Source organism: Myotis lucifugus, unplaced genomic scaffold (assembly GCF_000147115.1).
Source record: "Myotis lucifugus unplaced genomic scaffold, Myoluc2.0 scaffold_51, whole genome shotgun sequence".
In the NCBI taxonomy this organism is placed as follows: Eukaryota; Metazoa; Chordata; class Mammalia; order Chiroptera; family Vespertilionidae; genus Myotis; species Myotis lucifugus.
Window position 1 is genome coordinate 1,300,726 of NW_005871099.1, and position 22,412 is coordinate 1,323,137.

A 22,412-nucleotide genomic window follows, 5' to 3' on the forward strand; every position below is an offset into this window, starting at 1 on the left:
TATGCTTATAAGAATCACCTATAAGGTTTTATTTATTTTTGTATATAACTACATTTTAAAAATACACATGCCAATGCAACTGGAGATTTCCATCCAGGGCCCGGGCATTGAATTGAGACATCTGCAAATTGAAAAAAGTTCTATAGATGATTATTAATGTCTAGTCTGTGTATATGGGAGCCCACAGTTGGTTGTCTTTTCTCTGCCTATATTGTCTCAACCCCCTTTTAAGTCATTGGAAACATCAAGACAGGCCTTCTTAGCCATATATCTTGGCCATATGTTACTATTTCCTTAATCTCGATTGTAATCGGTTTGAAGTGAAGAGTTAGTTTTATTAATTTTTTACATTCTTTGATTCTACCAGTTTTCTTGTTCTAAGTGCCTTGTACAGAATAGTAATTAAAAATCATTTTTGTTTTCATGAATGTGCTGAAATCTTAATACTGCATTTGTAGGAAAATTTATTTCCACAAAGAGTTTTGTTTTTTTTAAAGAAACATAATGTATTTAAATAAAAAATGAGAAGTGTTCATTTGTCACAACAAAAGAACTTTTACTTTGCTCAGGAATTCAAAACCAAGTATTTGTAATTTATCAATAATTTAAAAGACGGGCTGGGGGGGAAAAATCATAAAACCTTGAGTGGAATTGTTAATGGATCTTGCTAATTTAAGATTAATTAGAAAAGAAAATTTAAAGCATCCTACATAGTTTTCTAAAATTAAACTTTATATAATCTAGGATCACATGAAAGTGAGACTATCAGGAGCATAGGAATCCATTGGAGTTCTAAATTCCAGGAACAGAACAGGGAATAATAAAAACAAAGTGGAGAAAGTTGGTGCCCACATCCTCCCCACCCTCCTTTTTCTCTCAACACTTCTCATTTAAGCAGAGAAACAGTTGGATGGGCGACCAAGGCTGACCCAGAGAGCTGGGGTGATAAAGACTGAACTACCCATCACTTGGAATCAAACATTAAATTTTGTCTGTTGAACTGCTCTGCATTTGTGGGGGAACAGGGTACACCACAATCAGATCCCTGGGCAAATCTCTAGAGAAGGCAGTGTTGAACTTTCTTACCTCTAATTTCTTATTATATATATGTGTGTGTGTGTGTGTGTGTGTGTGTGTGTGTGTGTGTGTGTGTGTGTAGGGTTATCTTCTCTTGTTTGCTGCTTCTATTCCCTGAACAATGCTCTGTGCTTCCTTCCAGGTATCTAGTATTTTCCATTTAGCTGAAGTCCTTTCTTTATTTCTCAACCACTGTCTTAGTCAAAAGGATTATTTCTGAACTAGCAAAGGGTTTCAAGTATTGCCAATGTTTGTTGTTGTTTTTTACCTACTCTGTATTATGGACATTTTTCCATGCAGCACTTTTAGAACTATTTCATTATTAGCCACTACATATTATACTAATAATTGCTTGTATGTGCACAATTTTTTCTGGTTTGTGGTCATAATAATAATAATGATTATCATTGTAATCATCATCTTAATAATAAACATTTATTGAACACTTATGTGTCAGTCACTGTCAGATACTAAGTACTTTATATATATTAATTCATGGTATCAGTTATCCAAGTAGGTAGATGATATCAGTAGCCTCCTATTAGGTGTGAGTAACTTGAGGCATGGAGAATATAAATAATTTGCCCAAGGTCACCTTTCCAGTAGGTGGCAAAGACATGATATGAACCTGGAGAGAATGTCATCCAAGCCTACACTGGAGTTGATCCATGCACTATTTGTTGTTGGTTTTTTTTTCATAATTTCCTCTTTGGCAATTACACAAAATGCAGCAAATAACTTCCTAATATAACACAATTTAGGGTATGTTTATAGTTTTTCCTAAGCTTTTTACAATAGTTATTGTGTCTAAAAAGCAGTGACTCCATCATATAAAAGAATACAAGTCATAGAATCTCCAGGTGTGAAAGGTAAGTTAAGTAATTTAGTTGAGGTGCAAACAGTGTGAATATCAGCCAGTCATGTTCTCACCTGCTCTCTAGAGTTCCTCCATAACTTGTTCAGGACCTCTTCATGCGAATACATGTTTCTATGGGTATCATTTTTATTTTTTCTCTGTCTCATTTCCCACATTCCACTCAGGGTTCATTTTTTTTTAATTCTGCTAATTGTTTTACATACAAAAGATGCCAATAGTATTGTGGCTAAATTATTTCAGTATTTTAATTTATAGCTTCTTTTCTTTCAAACAGGTGCCAAATTTATTGGGACTTTCCCCATACCAGACACCTATAATCCAGATGATGATAAGATATATTTCTTCTTTCGTGAATCATCTCAAGAAGGCAGTACTTCGGATAAGACAATTCTTTCTCGAGTTGGAAGAGTTTGTAAGGCAAGATATATTTATTTTACTTAAGCATGTGTGTATGTGTCTGAACAATTACCCATGTAATGGGGAAGTAAAAGTTAGTGTCCACTACTTATACTTGGTAAGATATACTCATACTATCTTATATGCATGATTTTTTAGATCTGAAAGGAAAAGGGGAAAAAATGATTTAGCTTTCCAATGTACAGTTTCCTTTTCCAGTGCCTGAGCTGTTGCCCAGGTCTGAGTCTCTTTGGCACCTCACTCCTTTCACTTATGCTATATCCTTTTGCTAATTATTGATATTCCAGTAAAATCACTGCATGTCCTAATTTGTGGAGATTAAAATGTTCTTATACATTAAATAATCTCATTTAAAAATTGAAAGCAATTTAATAATCCCTAGAGTAAGTTAAACACTAAAAGAATCATATCGTGTATTTTTATCAAAACACAGATCTCATCACACATCTAAAATTATATATCTTTACCTGGGTCAAATAAGTTGAAAATGTGGTTCTAGTATTATAATAATGAACTTATTAGAACATTAATCTAGATTAGGTTCTGAAAGAAAATGAAATAAACAGAAAAAAGAGCAAACAAATCAAAATGCAATAATTATTTTGAAGAACATAATTTTTTTTTTAGTACTGCTGTTTTATGTAAATTACAGGAAAATGCAGAGACTCTATGAGACACTTCCATTTTGTGGCATCAAAGCTCTCATTTGGTCCAACCAGTATGGCGCAGTGGTTGAGCGTCAACCCATGAACCAGGAGGTCACTGGTTTGATTCCCTGGCAGGGCTCATGTCTAGGTTTTGGGCTCAGTCCCCGATAGGGGACAGTTGATCAGTATATCTCTCTCATCAATGTTTCTATCTCTCTGTCCCTCTCCCTTCCTCTCTCTCTAAAATCAATTAAAAACATATATATATATATATATAATTTTTTTAAAGCTCTCATTTGAGTGAATACAAGCTTTGTGGAATAATAATGCTACTGGATCTACTTATGACTTTAGTGTATTTTTTTTTAGTTGGATTTATCTTTACTAAAATAACTTTTCCTTTTTTTCTTCTTTTCAATCCTCACCTAGGGACATGCTTTATATTGATTTTTAGAGAGAGAGGAAGAAAGAGAAAAAGAGAGAGAAACATCCTTCGGTTGCCTCCTGTACTCACTCCACTGGGGATTGATCCCCCTACCTAAGTAGGGTACATACTCTGACAGGGAATCAAACCCAGAACCCTTTGGTGTCCCGGACAACACTCCAACCAATTGCCCCAGGCCAGAGCAAAATCACTTTTCTTAAATAGATATGCGCCTTCAGTATTAACTCAGTTATCTAGTGGAAGAGCTGTTAAGCTAATACATATTCTCAGTGGGAAGCTTGCTTAGGTCTTTCAAACTTTTTGTTTTCTTCCATCTATCTGAGCCTATTACCTTTTTGTCTCAAGCTGTGCCCTCAGGCTTTTGAGCACTTCCAGGGACAGTAATACAAACCATCACTGCACTTAAATGTGCTAATGAAAACATGACTTCTGCGTGAGGCCAACCTGTGAGCACAGGTGATTCTTTACCTAGTGTCCTAGTCCATAATGCTGTCTCCCATTGATCCCTTTACCCCCAGGGGACAGGCTTTCTAAAAAAAATCCTTATTATGTCAGAGTCTAAGAATTCACAGTAATTTCTCTTGAAGCCTCTTGACTTGAAGCCTCTTGACTAGAGATGAATGGCCATTGCTAGTGTGTTGGTGTGCTGAAGCGTGCCTTTGACCCTGAAAGGCTGTGCTGTGGATTGAGGACATTTGTATAAGTGAGCTATGTTAAAGAAGTCATGAGAATTGCAGTCAATTAAATGCATTTTAAGAGTCACTTTCTGATTAACTCGTTTAACAACTGTATGTTATATGAACTAGTGCAATACTTATTTCTTGATACATTTAATCCAATTAATTGATGGACATTAATTTATGATATTGAGTAATGTTTTTCCTACTATCAATATACTGAAAGTTAATCTTAGAGGTAGAGAAATAAATTAAAAAGAAATTTAGTTGCCCCTTTTATATATAAAATTCTTTATTAAAAATATAGTATAGACTTTAAGTGTCAGCCATGGGATATTTTGTTTAAACTGTGAACAAAGTCCTATAAAACTGAAAAGGCCGAGAGAATTCTAATACTTGAGTCTTCCCATCACAAAACCTCTGAGGCCACACAGCAAGATTTTGTCATGCTATTGTTTTTGGATAAAAAGCTAACAAATTGTGAGATCAAATAAGGACATGTGATGGATGAGTTTTCTTCAAAAAAAAGATATAATAGAGGTTCTCACATTAGTGTATCTCTACTCAATCTCTGTTTTAATTGAATACCATCTTTTGAATTTCCCACTTCACGTATGATCTATTGGTCAAAGTTTACAATATTTGGTTCTAAATGCTTTCTTTGTAATTTCTCAATTATAATGCACTCTGCCATTGGCTTCAACTTTATTTAATAACTTAAGATTAATGTGTGGCAAAAAGAGAGCATTTCTAAATGGAGACTTCACTGACAAGATTAAAAATCTTTTTAACATGTCACGTCCTGCAAAAAGCCAAAAAGTTTAATTTTAATAGCGCAATACTTATTTCTTGATAGATTTAATCCAATTAGTTGATAAAAATTAATTTATGACATTGAGTAATGTTTTTGTTACTGTCAATATACTGTAAGCTAACCTTAGAGGTGGAAAAATATATTAAGAGTAAATTTGGTTGCACCATTTATAAAATTATTTAATAAAAATATAATATAGACTTTAAGTGTCAGCCATGGGATATTCCATTTAAATTATGAACAAAGTCAGCATCATCATTGTTGCTGTTACATGTTTTTCACATAAAAAGTATTATTCTGACATTATTTGGAGTATCTTCCTCTTTATTGTTTTTTTACCCCCATTTGATAGTATAAGATTGTTTTTCTTTTTTCAACAAATAATAAATAACAGAATGCATCTTTGCTATGAAATCAAATTAAGTTTGATATACACAAGCAAAGATCTCAGAACAAAGAGATCATGTTAGAGAACTAAGTTAACTGTGCAGACTGTACTGAGTGTACAGAGCTTTTCACTAACCTGGGAGTTCTTTGTATTATTTTTCCACCAGGATTTTTCCATAGAACATACTTATTTGGAAATATTCAGGGTTTTTTTTGTTTTTGCTGTAATTGTTGTTTGTTTTAATTTTTAATGGATAATTTCAGCCCAATGGAAAACTATTGACAATTTAAGAGCTCTCCACTTTTTCAGCTCCTAAACTAAAGTAGAAGTTGTTTTATTGACTAGTCAAACATTTTCTTTTCAGACTGAGTAGTCTATAGTGATTGATGGGGAGGGGGTTTCGAAAGTAGTTGAAATTATGCAGGAATGACTAAAGAATCCTTTACAGATAAGGGGAATATTTTTAAATTTCATAACCCATTTATTCACTATTTTATTATTTTATTTTTCAACAACAATAAAATATAAGTTCTATGCAAAATGCAGTTCACTAAGCACTGGGAAGTAAGTAAGCTTCTATCCCTTTTCCTTAAAACCTCATAGTACAGTGAGGGTAACAGATATAAAAAGATAATCTCAATATAATATGGTAGAGGTTAGAGCTGAGAAATCTATGTGCAATTCAGTGAAGCTAAAAAATTGTGTCCTAAAGGGGAGGCAACGGGTATTTTAGGCATCATTGCCACAGAGTATAATTTGCTTCCAGAATAGTGAAATCATGCAAGTGGAACTCAGGGGTATAAATGGAAGCAATGCCATTTGAGTTTGGGGTGGTTAGTTGGAAGATAAGAAAATTTGTTTCTATGTTAAGCTGTTTAAACTCTATGCTGTAGGCAATGAGAAGTTGTAAATGTGTTAAGCAGATAAGTGACTTGATAGGTAGTATATATTTAGCAATAATTTGAGGAATGCATCTGGGTTGAGAAATATTTGTGCCTGGGAGACATGTTAGGTGGGTTTCTAAAGATAGTAGGAATGAAGATATATGGGTAAGTTCAAGAGAGATTTCTAAGATAGAATCTAGGTATTGATTTCTAAGAGGTCCTTAATTTATCACCACTCTATTAATTGTTTGTTGTAGGCTTGTGCTGTCCAGTAGAACTTTTTGTGGTGATGGGAATGTTCCACATCCGTACTCCCCAACACAGTAGCATGTGGCTGTTCGTGTTGACATATGACTAGTACGACTGAGGAAATGAATTTTAATGTTGTTCAATTTTAATAGCTTCATGTGGCTACTGGTTACAATAGGAGTATAGACTACCAAAGCATTCATTTACTTAACACATTTATTGATAATTGACCCTGTGTATGACACTATGCTAAACAATAGTTTTATAGAAGTTTTTTTTGAAAAAAGACATTATACTTGTACTCATTGAGTTTACAACTTAGTAGATGATATATGCATTAAACAAGGAAACAGAGATTATGTTTATATAATTGGCAAGTGTGGTAAATGCTATAATAAAATAAATCAAAGGGTGCAGTTAGGAAAAATGAGTGGAAGGCATCTCTGAAAAAGTGGCTTTTGAACCAAATGTTGAAAAGGATTAGGAAACTATATGGCAATGATGGCAGATATGGAAAAGAATATTCCAGGTGGACTATGTGACTATGCAGCTGTAAAAAAGAAGAATCTGTTACCCTTTGAGACAGCATGGGTGGACCTGGAGAGTATTATGCTAAGTGAAATAAGCCCATCAGAGAAAGACAAGTATCACATGATCTCACTCATATGTGAAATCTAAAGAATAAAATAAACTGATGAACAAATAGGTCCAGAGACATGGAAGCATGCAACAGACTGACAGATCTCAGAGGGAAGGGGGGGAGGGGCAAGAAGAGATTAACCAAAAAACGTATGTGCATAAATGCGTAATGGACACAAACAGTAGTGCTGTGAAGGCCAGGGGTGGGATGGGAGCTGGGTGGAGGGGAGCAAAGGTGGGGGAGGATGGGAGACATATGTAATAACCTCAACAATAAAAATAAACTAAAAAAAGAATATTCTAGGCAGGAAAAAAAAGCACATGTGAAATCTCAGAGATGGGTTTTTCAAAGCATTGAAGGAATTAAAAGAAATTCACTGTGACTGGATTATAATAAGTGGAAAATTATCATGATAGTGACTGTTTTCCCTTTAAAACATACATGCAATTTCAAAAGTCTCCAGAAGCCTTATCTTTCTTGTTTAAAAATTACACTGACTGACATTGCAGATATTGACTCCACCATGTACTAGTATATGCAAGTCTGCAAAAGTTCCTGTCCCATTAGGTCTTCAATGCATTTTAATTCTCCCTTAGTCCTTTTCCAGAGACTTTGGTACTTGCCCTATAGACAAGGTCTCCTATATTCTTAGTAATTGTGGTTTCCAGAAGATAAGGCAGAGATTAAGAAAATGTGCAAAGAGATACATTCTGAAATTTGGGGACAAGAGACACCAAAAATTTTATGGGCATAGGTTTCATATTTGGACATGTTGAACTTGATGTGGCTCTGGGATATGCTGTCATAATATCCACTTGAAAAATAAGAGCCAGCAGTAGTGTCTAGACCAAGCATGTCAAACTCAAAGGCTAACACGAGCCAAGTAAACGAAGTTTAAGTTTATGTGGGCCGCAAATAAACAAAAGCTTCAATTTTCATAGAAACATAGGTTTATTTTGATAGAGACATGCTGAATACAAAGGGCTGAAATAAATGAGTAATCGTTAACATAAAATAATAGAGCATTTTAAATAAAAATTAATATTTTGTCTTGAACATTAACTTACCAGACACTGAATAACTGCACAAATTAATAAGCGTAACACAAATAAACCTATTTTTCTTGTTCTCCAAAAGCAAAATATATCCTATTGCGCACACCAAACAAGTCAGTACAAGACTAATGACGTGGCAATCGGCTGCTAAAATATTCACTGCTAGTATTAGTGGAGAGAAACCGTGTGCCTGAGCGTAAGGCATGTAAGGGAAATGAATGCAACACGATTATAATAATCAGGCATTAGTGAATGTTGTAGTTGGTTATTAATAATTATGTATAACAGGGTATTGTAAAAATTAAGTTATAAAATTTTTATTAAAATGTTTCGTACATACTGTTATATTGGCTGGGCCACAAAAATATTCGTAGTGGGCTGCATGTGGCCCGCAGGCCGTGAGTTTGACATGCTTGGTTTAGACTCATGAATTTGGAAATCACCAGTATAGTGGTGGTTCTTAAAGTTATTAAAGTGTCTGAAATTGCCCAAGAAAATGTGTAATGCAAGATCAAATAGAAAAGACAAAACCTGAGAGACAATGACATTTAAGAAATAACAACTGAAAATGTCTAAAAAGACAATTGAGAAGAAATAGTTTGATTCCTAGTTGGAGAACTGGGCACAAATATTGTTAGAAGTCAAAGAAAAGAAGGAAAAAACTCTAAAGAAAAAAGCAGTTGCCAGTAATGTCAACACCAAAAGGAAGTCAGGTAAGACTATGATTAAAAATCTGTGTTAGGCCCAGCTATTGTGGCTCAGTGGTTGAGCATCGACCTATGAACCTAGGAGGTCACGGTGATGGCGAACCTTTTGAGCTCGGCGTGTCAGCATTTTGAAAAACCCTAACTTAACTCTGGTGCTGTGTCACATATAGAAATTTTTTGATATTTGCAACCATGTAAAACAAAGATTTATATTTTTGATATTTATTTTATATATTTAAATGCCATTTAACAAAGAAAAATCAACCAAAAAAATGAGTTCGCATGTCACCTCTGACATGCCTGTCATAGGTTCGCCATCACTGCCATAGGGGGTGTGCAAAAGGCAGCCGATCAATGATTCTCTCTCGCCATTGATGTCTCTCTCTTACTCTCCCTCTCCCTTCCTCCCTTCCTCTCTGATATCAATATATATATATATATATATTTAAAATTGGTGTTATATTTGGCAGTAAGGATAATAATTTTGCCCAAGTGATATGAATATTCAGCTTGAGATCAGATCTAGGTTTACATGTCTGCTCTACTTCTTCCCAGCTCAGTTTCTTAACTTAGAAAATGAGGACAGCCATCTCTCGCATTACTCTTTTACCAGTCAAAGGAAAGGCTTATGTGAGATCATATGAATTTGAATGTGACAGACACTGAGGAAGGTACTGGAAAGCTGAGGAAGGGTGACTTAGATGTTTGTTTTCAAGCAATTAACAATCTAAGAGACTGACTTGTAAATAATGTAAGTACATGGCCATACCAGAGTGAGTTAAATGTCAAAAATCATGTACACACACACACACGTCATACATGCACATTTTTGGAGCCAGTTCAACTAACTGTGCTTAGGAGAGGAAGAGTGATAGTATATGTGTAGTGGAAGGTTGGAGACAGGTTAGTTACAAAGGTTTCTGGAAAGAGTTAATATTTTATTAGTTTTAAAGGCTGAATATACTGTCATTACTTTGCCCTCATTTTTAGCAATATTTGGATCTTATTTCTGGACATAGTCAAAAGAATTTGGAGACATGTCTGGTGAAATTGTATCAATAATTTGAACAATGCAAATTTTGGACAAAAAGTATGGACTGGGAGAGATACTACATAGTAAAGAGATTGACTTGGAAGATAATTTCATAGGGTATGTTGATCAATGACAGTCTCAGGAGAAAAAATACTTTCATCATCCACAGAATCTCTTTCAAATCCAATATGCTTATTGCACATGGCAGAACACATTTACTTATGAATTATCTTTCAGTTGTGTCAATACTATCCAGTCAAACTACGTTCTCAGTTGTTTCATATTTAAAGCTAGAGGCCCGATGCACGAAATTCATGCAAGAGTAGGCCTTCCTTCCCCCAGCTGCTGGCACCTGGCTTCTCTCCGGCACCCGGGACCCGGGCTTCTCTCACAGAGGGAGGCAGGGCCCCCAACCAATCTCATCTCACCTGCCTTTGCTGGTCTGGCACTAGTGGGTGTCATAACGAGGTCCTGGATGGTCATCTCAATGGTCGATGGTCGTTCTGCTGTTCGGCCGTTCGGTTGATTTGTATTTTATGCTTTTATTATATAGGGTATGGGACTTAGCCTAGAATGATTTCTAAAGTCCTTGCCAGGCTCTATGATTTGTTGATTCTGTACAACAACCGATATTTTCAAGCACTAAATGGGGCTCCTTACACCCTTGACTGCTCTCACAGGTGGTAAATCACACAGATCTGCTTGGTAAGGTAAGAAATGCTGACTGAACCTACAAGTGAAAAAACGTGAAATAAACCCGCTGAAAAAAAAATTTCTCTATTTGCAAGTTAGTCCTTTTAGGTACTATTATTTCTGTCTATCTGATGTTCATTGCCGTGTGTGTGTGTGTGTCCCTTGAAGAACCACCCTGTAAGTTAATGTGTGGAAATTCCAGTCACTTCAGTGAGGTTTGCTTACAACTTTCCGCCTCAAGGCTGTTTTGCATTATTTTTGGATTCTGTTCATTTTTGGAAGCATTGTCCATTAGCTTACTTATGCTAGCCCACACCGGATTCCAGCGGTAGGTTATGCCAGTTCTCTTTTTTGTTCTGCAGTATTTCCTTTGTCCATGCCAGGAATTCAGTTTGGATGGCCCTTTCACATAACTTGCCTGGGGTGGGGTGGGGGGGGGACTAATTAATAGCCCTTTGCCTCAATTCCCCTTGCATTGTCTATTTTGAAATATGGTCCTATTTGGACAATTGCTACCTTTGAAGATTTGTGTTTTTAGGCCGATGACACTTTCCGTATTTATTGATCTCCGCCAGGTTGTGGTTTTTTGCTTACTTTTAGCATGTCACTTACAACCTAAATGAGAGATTTAGAGCCCACGAGTTACAGATGTGCTTTTGCTCCACTACCATCTGTTTTCCTGTCAGAAATTCCTAGGCGAGGGTTTATGGGGCTGGCTCTAGCTTTTTATTTTTAATGAACTCTCATCCTACCTGAAAAAGACTGCCTAATATGTCTAGATTTACCTCATTTTAATCTGTTAAATCTTAGAAATGGGATTTTTAAAAAATATTGTTTATTATCCAAATCTTACATTTCTAATTTTTACAAGTTTTGGAAGTAGCTTGAAAAACATGTTCTCCATTTCAACTCTCCAATGACAAATGAAAAACAGTCATCTCTAAACACTAGAGTTCTTTTTTTAAGCGAAAAATTGTATTTTTGCTTTGAGAACCTCCACAGAGCTGATTGCTTTGAAAACCACTGCATTGAATACCTGCCACACAAGTCTTTTGCGTGCTTTTTCTTCTCTCCTTTGTCTGCGATGTCTCAGTTTGTATAGTTGTGTGTGTGTTTTTCTATTAAGGTATTTCAAGGTTATTAGAAGACGAAGTAGAAGACTTTATATATATGTTTTTATTTTTGCTTTTATATTTTAGTGGTCAGAACTTTTTTTGGCATCTCAATGAAACAGTGACATGATACTGTTATAGCATATTGCAAAGAAGACTCATAGGCTGAAAAGGAAAATGCAACATTTTTGACTGTGATTTTATTCAGTGGGTGTAATTCACTATCTTTCATTAATTCAATAAACATATTAAAATATCCTCATTTAAGTTTTTCCTCTCAGTATAATCATCTATTTTAGTATAGTATATGGACTGCCCTTCTAACGAGGCTCTTGAGATTTCATCCCAGGTTTTACTTATTATTTCTCTCACACATGATCATAATTTCAAGTTTTTAAATAGGCCATCCTGTGTTTAGATTATTATTATTACTATTATTTACTTACATACACCATAGAGTAGACCATCCATATTAAGTTTACAAAGATTATAAAATATATCCCTAGAAAAAACTCAATGAAGATTGAGGCAGTACAGAGAATAGTAAATTGGACAATTGCTCTGACATGTCAGTCGCTTGATCATATCTCCAATATTTCCTGGTGCAACTGGGTCTTTAGGCAATTTGAAGGCATATGTCAACACTAGACTATTTAAGACCAGCCAGGTACAGCTGTTATTATAAGTGGCATATCAGATAAGCATATGAATGACGTAGTGAAATAATAACATTGAAAACACAAGAGTATTAAATCGCCCCAATCTTATTTGTTGAATTTTAAAAAGGATCAACTGTGTGTTTGCCTCAGTGTGACTGTTTCAGTTATGAAAACAAACACTATTTTATTGATTTAGATTACTCTAGTATTTAGGTCACACTTCAAAAGAAGGTGGGCAGAGTTAGTTCAAGTTAAAATCTCTAAGATTAAATGTTATTGATGTGTTATACTCTGAGATTAAATGTTATTGATGGGTTATCCTGGGGAGAAGGTGCACAAAAGATGCTTAGAGCACGGTTTTCAAAGTGTTTCAGGATATTCCTGCACAAAGATGCAGATGAGCAGCATTAGGCAAAAGAACTAAACTTTAAGCAAAGGAGAATTTATAACCTCTGACTCTAGCATCAAACCATTTTTTAAAAGTGCTTACTGTATGTCATTCTCCGATGTTTATTGATAAGAAAAGCCTGGTATCCTTCAACTCATCAGTATGGTTACAAATTTCTGAACACACATCTATATTCTAATAGAATACATGTTCACAAATATCTTGGAGATTTCACTGATTTATAAAATCATCAGTATTTAAGAGCATTGGAGCTGATAGTCCATCATTACATTTCCACAAGCTTCTGTTTCCCAATATGCTGGTGAAAATGACAATATTTATAAAGTGCTGAGAGACCCTCAAAGAGGATGGGGCACGTAGACAAAATCGTGTTTAACAGATGAACCCAGCATAGTGACCCTAAGGTCAAAAGACACACTCAATAAGAGTTCATGTGTGACAGCTTGTAGCTACTCATGGCTATGTAAGATTTATAGGGACGTGCATTTGCTGGGACAGTGGAAGGAAAATGGAATCACTAGCAACCTGCCTCATGACTACTCTACCCTTTAACAGTTACTGTGATTACAAGATCATAGAATTTCATAACATGGCAGTCATCACCCAAATGACTCAGAAATACTATATTTTACAGTTGCTAAAAGATAGTAGATTGTGTTTTGTTTCATTTTAACTTTTTTCTTATCTTTTATATTAATCACTTTAAAATTAAATATATAGATAGATAGATAGATAGATAGATAGATAGATATCAAGCATATCAGAATATCAGAAGCTATAGGGAATAAGAAAACAAGGACCTTCTGCACTCACCACCCAGACTGAACCCATGTGTTTGGGCTTGTTTACACTTAATTTCTTTGTTACTTTCATCTGCATCTTTGTGTAGAGGATGTCAAGGCTTTGGCAATCAGACCACAAAGAAGCTGTGATAAATAGAGTGGAGACGTGTAGGAGTGAAGGGTGACTAAAAGCTGCTGATTCTGACATCTCAATAATAAATCTATTGTGTTAGTGAGAGGTTGTGTTCTTTAGAACTTCACACAAATAAGCAAGGAGGTGACACTTTAATACAAAAGTGGTTGCCTCCCTTTCAGCCCTCTTGTGGGCTTAAAGTTCTCAAGGAGGATTGTGTGGATTTGCAAACAAATCCAGGGACTGAGAGCTGATCAACAAAGTCAGCCACTGACACTTCCCTGCAGGAGAAATACAACTCCTTGTGAACTGAACTTTGCCATCCAGGTCAGGCTTCTGGATGTCTGTAAGAATTACTATCCAGTCATTAAATGCTTATAATCCATTGCTGAGAGCTATTATCCCAGAAACTATACTTGTTTCCTTGCTGACAGCAGGTGGCTTTCATCTTTGACCTGGATTTTTTAAAATCCTTTTATTCCTGAGGGGCCAGGGAATTCGGCTTGTTGGGTAGGGCAAGGATATTTGAAGATTCTTTTGTTTAAAGGATTGCAATTTCCATTTGTCAGGTTAAAAACTATGCAAGTATGGTATAAATTCCTTTTCTGTCCAACAAATTTGGAGCTAGCAGAATAGTTAGAATTTTTTCGCGGTCTGTCTTAAATATGGATGATAATTGCAGTTAGAAAGAGGGGCAGTATTTGAAAATGGACCTTTATTGTCATTTTTATCGAATAAAATGGTCTTCATTGTCACTTTTATCTAATAAAAGGAAGAATGTGACTGATCCTTTTTATGATTAAGTAGTGACGTGTACACCTTTTAAAGGAATGTCCTCAAACAAATATTCAAGCTAGCTATTAATTTAGCAAAATAATCTGAGCAACCCTCTGTGCTGTGGTAAAGCAGTAAGCCAAACATAGTTCCTGGAATTATATTTGTGATAGTTATATATTTCTTTATATATAAATTGAATCAACACTATTTTTGGTACACATTGCTGACTCTCTCAAAATATACAATTAGACAATTAAAATTTAATAAATATCTAAGTATGTAAGAAGAATACATTAAAATAGAAAGGTTTTAACTAGAGCTCTGCTTAGTATACCTAGGGCTCTGCTGAAAAAAAAAATACATAAAGGCTTGGTGTGTGAATATAACATGTTATAAATCAAGGGTCATGTGAAAGATGAGGAGATAACTTACCTTGTATTTTTAAAATCATTTAAAAATACATTTCTTTTTGAATAATTCCAGATAATATATTTTCTCACTGGAATACTGCTATACATTGACACACGATTCGTAATTACATTAGGTTAGGAGGAAGCATCAATATTTCCTCATTTATGTTGACATCTGGATTTATATTTATTAAATGTCCTGAGGATATTAGCATTAACAATAACAATCATATGTAGATAAATCTGCCTTCACATCTGCAGACATATGACATCATCCAATAGCTAGCTGATACACAGATTATTTTTATTATTGAGCAATGATAATTAATAGAAACACCTTATACAAAATATAATTTTAAGAGCAATTATACACATTTTGAGAAAGTTATTATATACAATATATTTTGTATTTATTTTCTTAAAAGAAAACTCTTATTTTGCTTCTTTGTTAATACCAAATCTTTTAGTAATTCTTCATTGTATACTAAATAACATATGGATGCTTTGCCTGGTATGAAGGCCTTCCTTGATCTTACCCTGATTTACTTTTATAACATGTCCTCCACTATTTCAAAGTATCCCATTCGTCATCTAAACCAAACTTGTCCTGGTTCTCCATATATCTAATGAATCACCCCACCTATTGTCCTTTCCCCCTAGTTTCCAGCACTTAGACTATTGCCTGAACTGATCTCTGCATGTCTGAACCTACCTATCATTTTAAAGATGGTATTACATCTAATTCTTCAATGAAGCCTGTCCTCAGCTTCCCACTAAAAATAAGATTCAAAGGAGATTCAAATTCTTTGGCATTTATCTATAGTTTATTCTATACTTTCCGAAAGACTTTCATTAATTTTATCTTGTATTTTTAGTCACTAATTATTAAGCATATTTACTAAACACCTGGCAAGCAGGGTGTTAGTGACACATCTGGAGTAGATGTTGGGTAAAAGGAATAAGAAAGTACATTTTCTGGTGAGAATTAAAAATTATTAGAAAACCAACTAGATGTTATTTTTCTTCTTGTTATCACCATGTGTCAGCCATTCTAAACAGTAGCGGGGTCAAAATACAACTGCTATAAAAGGTTTTTGTTTGTCCAAGATCTAAATAACTGCTGTGCTTACCATCATGTTTCTATTATGTATATGTACACATACCTGTATAGTTAGCCTCCAACACACATAAACTCAGCTGCACACATGTTCTAAAAGCAAGTTCCCAATGACTTGGAATCATTCAAATTTTAAAACAGTGAGACATAGAGCAGTCTGTGAGGTGTGGTATCTTGTTTGTTAAGTGTGAATTTTAGTTCATGAATGAAATATTTTATTTCACTTGGTCATCTTTAAATTTCAAAATTATTATTTTTTAAATTATTTGTTACAACCCTAAAGGACAATTCAATAAAATGTAATTGTTAAGTAATAATTATACAGAGATATTGCTTTAAATGATTCTGTTGTTCAGAGGGATGTAAAATGTGATTAACTCTGGGTGTCATGGTGTTAGGTACTAAAGCTATAAAGATAACTAGGGTCTCCAGTCCTCTCGGTCTTAATTGCCTTCTTAAATTTCCCCCAAACCAAAGAGGTTTCTGAGATTTGCTTTGTTACTGTCATTATATCATCTTAAAAATCGCATGTTCGTATTACCCATGTTAACACTAAAAGGGATCTCTCCCTCCTCCTCCCATTTTCTTCAAGAATAGCAGCTATTTATATGAGTTTCAATTCCCCTGTTTGAAGTAGTCATTCAGATTCTTTTCTGTAATTTAATTTAACTTTCAAAGATGAAAGAAACATTGGGCAGGCAGCTCCTAAATGTACAGCCTAGAAATTTGACAGTGAAGTTTGTATTAACTTTACAGATCATAGATTACATGAAGGATAGACCTTTTTATAGAGTTTATATTTAAAGGTAAATACATCAATGGAAATAGTGGCCCCAAAAGTAACTTTTGGAGATGAAAATTCAGGGCTTAATATACTAGTATTTAAAATGTGAAACAGTCTCATTTTATTTATTATAAGCATAGCAGATCTAGTTGAGTCAAACAAAAAAAATCATATTAATTTGGTGTTCATAAGGACATATTAAATTAGAAATAGTAAGTATATCTTTTTATGGTGGATTACTCAATAGTTTAATTGTATTTGGTTGGATGACAGAAGAAACACTACAAATTATTAAAATCAGACAAGAGTGACAAGTGACATAAGCAGTCTTAGAGTTCTGAACACAGTTTTTCAATTGCTGTCATGTAGAGATAAAGAAAACTAGTACAGTAGTCAATGCAAGGAGATAGAAGACAACAACAACAAAAAAATAAAATAAAAATAAGAGCTCTCTATCAGAAAATTCAAGAAATGAAAAATAAAATCAAACCTAAACTGGGAATGCTAAATGCCCACAAGAAAGTGCATTGCCAGAACAGGAGAAAATAAAGGGAAGGTGGAAGGTGTACTGAAAATCCATACAGAAAAGACAAAGAATGATGCATACCTCTGAAGATTTTTATGAGGAAGAACCTGTAATTCTAGAAAGAGAAGTGAAAACCACCCTGAAAATATTAGGAAGAAGTAAATCATCAGGGTTAGATGGGATACCAATACAATGATTTCAAGCCACTTTATCAAAATCGTAACAAGAAAATGTCCAGAAATGTGGAAAACAAAGCAATGGCCTAAGAACTGGAAATATTCAAAACATATCCCCATTTTGAAGAAAAGAGATGCCGAGGAGTCTAGTAACTCTTAGGACCATTACTGTAATTTCCTGCACAAGTAAAGTGATCCTCAAGGTGATGCAACGAAAACTTCTACCTTATATGGAACAAGAAATGCCAGCCGTGCAAGCTGGATTCAGAAAAGGAAGGGGTACTCTAGTTGTAAGCATTTTTTAGATATGAAATGCTACAAAGAATTTCAGAAGAAGATTGGTCTATGCATTATAGACTACAGTAAAGCCTTTGACTGTGTGAATCGTGAGAAACTATGGGATGCTCTAAAAGAAATGGGTGTGCCTCAGCATTTGATTATCCTGATGTGTAACCTGCATTGTGGACAGGACAAAATTCAGAGTGAAAATAGTTTCCTATAGGCAAAGGTTTCAGACAAGGGTCCATTTTAAAGCTAATAGGCAAAAACACACCAAACTTCATTTGAAATATGGTGTTGGAGGAGAGCTCTACTGATAGCCTGAAATGCCAGAAAGAAACAAGTGGGTCCTACGGCATTGTCTTATGTTGGGCTCATCATGAGGAAGCAGAGTTCTTTAGTAAAGACAATAATACTGGGGGAAGTAGAAGGCAGCAGGAAAGGAGGAAGACCAAATGGGAGATGGAATAACTCTATAAAAAAAGCCATAGGCACGAGTCTACAGGAGCTGGACAGGGCTGCTAAGGACAGGACTTTGTAGACATCACTCACTCGTAGGGCCACCAGGAGTTGGAGCTGACTCATGGCATGTAACATACATACACCTGTTTATTCCATTTAATTGATTTAAATGCTTATATTTTACTAAATGTCTAAAAAGCATTTTCATGAAATAATCCAGAGTAAAATAAAATATGGAAAATCAAGATTGCTTTAATATGTATATGTTTATGTTGCCTTGGAGTTTAATTAGTAGGGCAGTAAATTTGGAGAAGATTTTTTTAATCTATACCGAAGCATATTTCTAAAGATGCAAATATTGACCTAAATCATATACATAATATACAAGTCTGTGCTAGCATTTATACAAGTTTAATACACTTAAACACTTAACACATTTGTCATTTAGTCATCAAAATAACCCTATCTCAAAGCATTAATTAAATTTTATCTATGAGAAAACAGTTTTCAGTAGGTCATTGAGCAAGAATTGGCAGAGATGGGAGTCGATTCCAAGCCTGCCTTATTTACTTGTGCCTTCCATGTATCTACTCATTCAGTAGAGGTGTGCTCCTTACATTGAATTCATTTAGCCATGAGAAAAGCATTTAATGCTGGGGGACAAAACGGTCTTTTCTTTTTTCTTAGTTTTTCTTTCTTTCTTTCTTTCTTTATTTATTTATTTTAAATTTTTATTGTTGAAAGTATTACATATGTACCCTTCCCCCACCCCCATTGACCTCTTCTCTTTTCCCTCATTTGAAAGTTCAAAGACTGGAATATGTAGGCTCTCTGTCTTTATAAGCAATGACATTAATATAATAGACACTGCCTGTCATCACCACCATTTTTAGTTGGTGATAGACTCATGATGGTAAATCTGTATCTTTATTTCATTCTCTTTTTTTTGTTTTGTTAGAATGATGTAGGAGGACAACGCAGCCTGATAAACAAGTGGACAACTTTTCTTAAGGCCAGATTGATTTGCTCAATTCCTGGAAGTGATGGGGCAGATACTCATTTTGATGAACTTCGTAAGTCACGTTTCATTTTTCTTAAAAAAAAAAAAGGTCTTATTGCCTAATTAATTCAGCATTGATTTTATTTTATCCCCAACTGCCCGATTATATAGCCCAGTACAACTTGAAGGAGTGGTTCTAACTAAATTTGCACATATAGAGAACACAGATATGCTCTAGGTCTGTAATGAAAAATTCTTCCTCAAAGTTAAGAGGGAAACAAAACTACAGCAAGAGACATTGTAGCCCTGGGACTACAATGCCCATGCACTATCCATGTAGCCTTTCACTTTGGAAGGAGCCACTCTCTGTCTATAGGTAGAAAGACCTTGGGTTCCTTATTCTGTGGATGCCCCCTGCTGGAGAGCATAGGAGATTTGGTGAACTCTGTCCCTCCAACTTGTTAATAAAAATAATAAAATTTTTTAAAAGGGAGGGGGGAGGGGAAGGGGAACATCTGTAATACTTTCAACAATAACGGTAAATTTTTTAAAAAATTAAATAATAATAATAATACTTAGAGAAGCGTTGGACAGCTTCTTTCTTTCATTCTCCCTCTTTACTCCTCTCAACGCTAATACGAGAAGAAACTTTTTCAGTTTCATATAAATTTAGCATTATGAGCTTTTATCTTCTTGAATTTGTCTTTGTTGGCAATATAAAAAAGGTTGTATCATTGATGATTTTGTCAGGACTGTATTTATAGTGTTAAAGTATATATTCAGTATTCATGGATGATCTCTAATGTTGACTATAAGCATGCTCACATCTCAAATAATCTTTTAAAATATTTTTTACACATGCTTTAGTATCAATGTTGCACAAGTAATTACACAAGCAATACCACACAATTAATTTGTGCAGCTATTTTCAGACATTTACCAAATAGGTAATTCAGTCACTAATAAGTTGACATAATAACAGGACAACACTTTTTACAGTGGTGGATAAAAATAGCCTATGTTTTTAATTTCTATGTCAAATCACATACTCCTAATTGGAAATAGCGATGGAGATTATCAAGCAAACCATTCCATTTATAGGTGGTGGAAGTAACACCTAAGAGGTGAAATGTCCGATTCCACGTCACATAGCTAGTAAGAAAGCCAGTCTTTTACCCTTACTTTCTCGTGTAGTAATGTAATGACTTTCACTGTTACCTTCATTTTACATACTGTTTAGAGTTTCAGAAATGTTGTATTATTAAAAGCAAACATGTTAACTCAAAAACTAAAAATATAGTGAATCATTATTTTTTCCCCACTAATAGAAGACATATACTTACTCCCCACAAGAGATGAAAGAAACCCTGTAGTATATGGAGTCTTTACCACAACCAGGTAAGTTAAGAAAATGCTTGTAATTCTTCTAGATAATTGTTATGTATAAGTAAGAAAATACAGTTATATGTTTTGTCCCTTTCGTGTGAAAAAATACACATTTTTTCCTTTTCCTTTTCAACCTCATGTTTCCTATAAATCTTTTAATGTCAACACATACAGTGTTTCTCTGTTCTTTTTACCCCAGTAGAGTGTCCTCCGTGTCATTTTTCACAGTTTATTTCAACAGTCCCCTGTACATAGATAGTTCCATTGTTTCCAGTCCTTTGCTAGTATGCATAATGCCTCAGTGACTAAACTTGTGCATATGCCAATTCCTCTGTGAGCAGGTATATCTGTGAGCTAAATTCTCAGACTAAAAAGACTGGGTACAAAGACATATGCATATACTAATCATAATAAACATTTCAAGTTGTGTGACATAGAGGTAGTAATACTAAAGAACTACATGTCTCAGTTTTGTGGCTAAGCTCTAAATAAGAGATGGGACACTCTTGACGTTTAAAATGTCATCACATGCTATCTTATATGCACCTCCTCATTACCCTAGGAAGATGGGAGTTTGGCTGCCATTATCACCATACCATCACTGCTCTACTAATATAGGCAAAGGAAGTTTGTATACTTGCCATAAAAGAGGAGCCAATTAGTAGTAAAAATGGGACTAGAACTAAAGGTCATTTCCTAATTGTCATCCTGTATTATTTCCTTCTTTATGCATACTACTGTCTGGTACTTGTCATTGAATCTTGTGACTTCCTTAAAAGTTTCTCTTGCACCCATGAAGCTTTCTTAAAGAATATATGGACACTACTTTATTTTATTGAGTATTAATTGTATTTAATTCAGTAACTTACATTGGGCCATGTTCAAACTATACCATATATTACTGTTTACAGTATATTCTATGAAATACTTTGCATTTTTTCCACAGCTACACTATCAATCTTTATCAATGTATATTGATATTATTATTGGAGAAATTGGCAGTATTGCTATGGGTATTAGAAAAATGGTCTTACTGCCTCCTTCTGATTAAATTATTAAGATATTTTGCAGGCAAATTATAATTTCATTTCTGTGGCATTATCCTCACTTACATATACATTATACCTTATGTATAAACTAAAATGTATTGTTGGTTCAGAATATACCAGAAAACATACTTGTTGATTCATTATATGATATTACATGTGAACATTTAAATGTAAGAATAAAGAAGATATCCTAAGAAGCTACTGTTTTCTGCTCCATTTTCCTGCTAATTTATGTCTGAACTACAAGGTGCAAGAAGAGCAAGTGCCTGTAGTTACTCAAGTTAAGTATCTCAGCCCTAGGCTCTTGGCATCTCTTCATTCACAGAACTGCCTTTGAAGTCGCTGTGTGTTCCACACACAAGGCATAGATATGTGCCAGGGTGGTGTAGCCCCAAGATAGTTCTCTTTTCCTCCTACCAAGGTTCTGCCCACCCAGACTTAAATGCAAAGTTAAAAGGTAGCTCTTTGTTCTTGGTGCACTTTATTATCTTATTTTTAATGCCACCCTGAAGACTGTGGTCATATTGAGATGCAAGTCACAGCCTTCGTCCAATGAGAAGATGTAATTAATCTGCAACAATAGCAATGGCATTAAGCATGATGCATCATCCCTTTAAAATATCATAGGCTAGTCATGTGATTTTTATGGGAACATCTCTCTTCTTAGCAGCTAGTTTTCTCCCAGATGCCTGTTTACTGTCAGCTCCCAATGTTTCCCATTAACGTCATTCCAAGAATATTAATGAGT

At 34.7% G+C, this 22,412-nt stretch overlaps 1 protein-coding gene across 1 annotated transcript in view; it reads left to right on the forward strand.

The window, feature by feature from the left end:
• SEMA3D (semaphorin 3D) overlaps positions 1-22,412 on the forward strand; it is a 191,521-nt gene that overhangs the window by 132,339 nt on the left and 36,770 nt on the right. Inside the window, exons 8-10 of the mRNA XM_006088678.3 lie at positions 2,229-2,371; positions 19,188-19,302; positions 20,558-20,627. Of these exons, the coding sequence (XP_006088740.1) occupies positions 2,229-2,371; positions 19,188-19,302; positions 20,558-20,627 (328 nt within the window). The remainder of the gene's footprint in view (positions 1-2,228; positions 2,372-19,187; positions 19,303-20,557; positions 20,628-22,412) is intronic.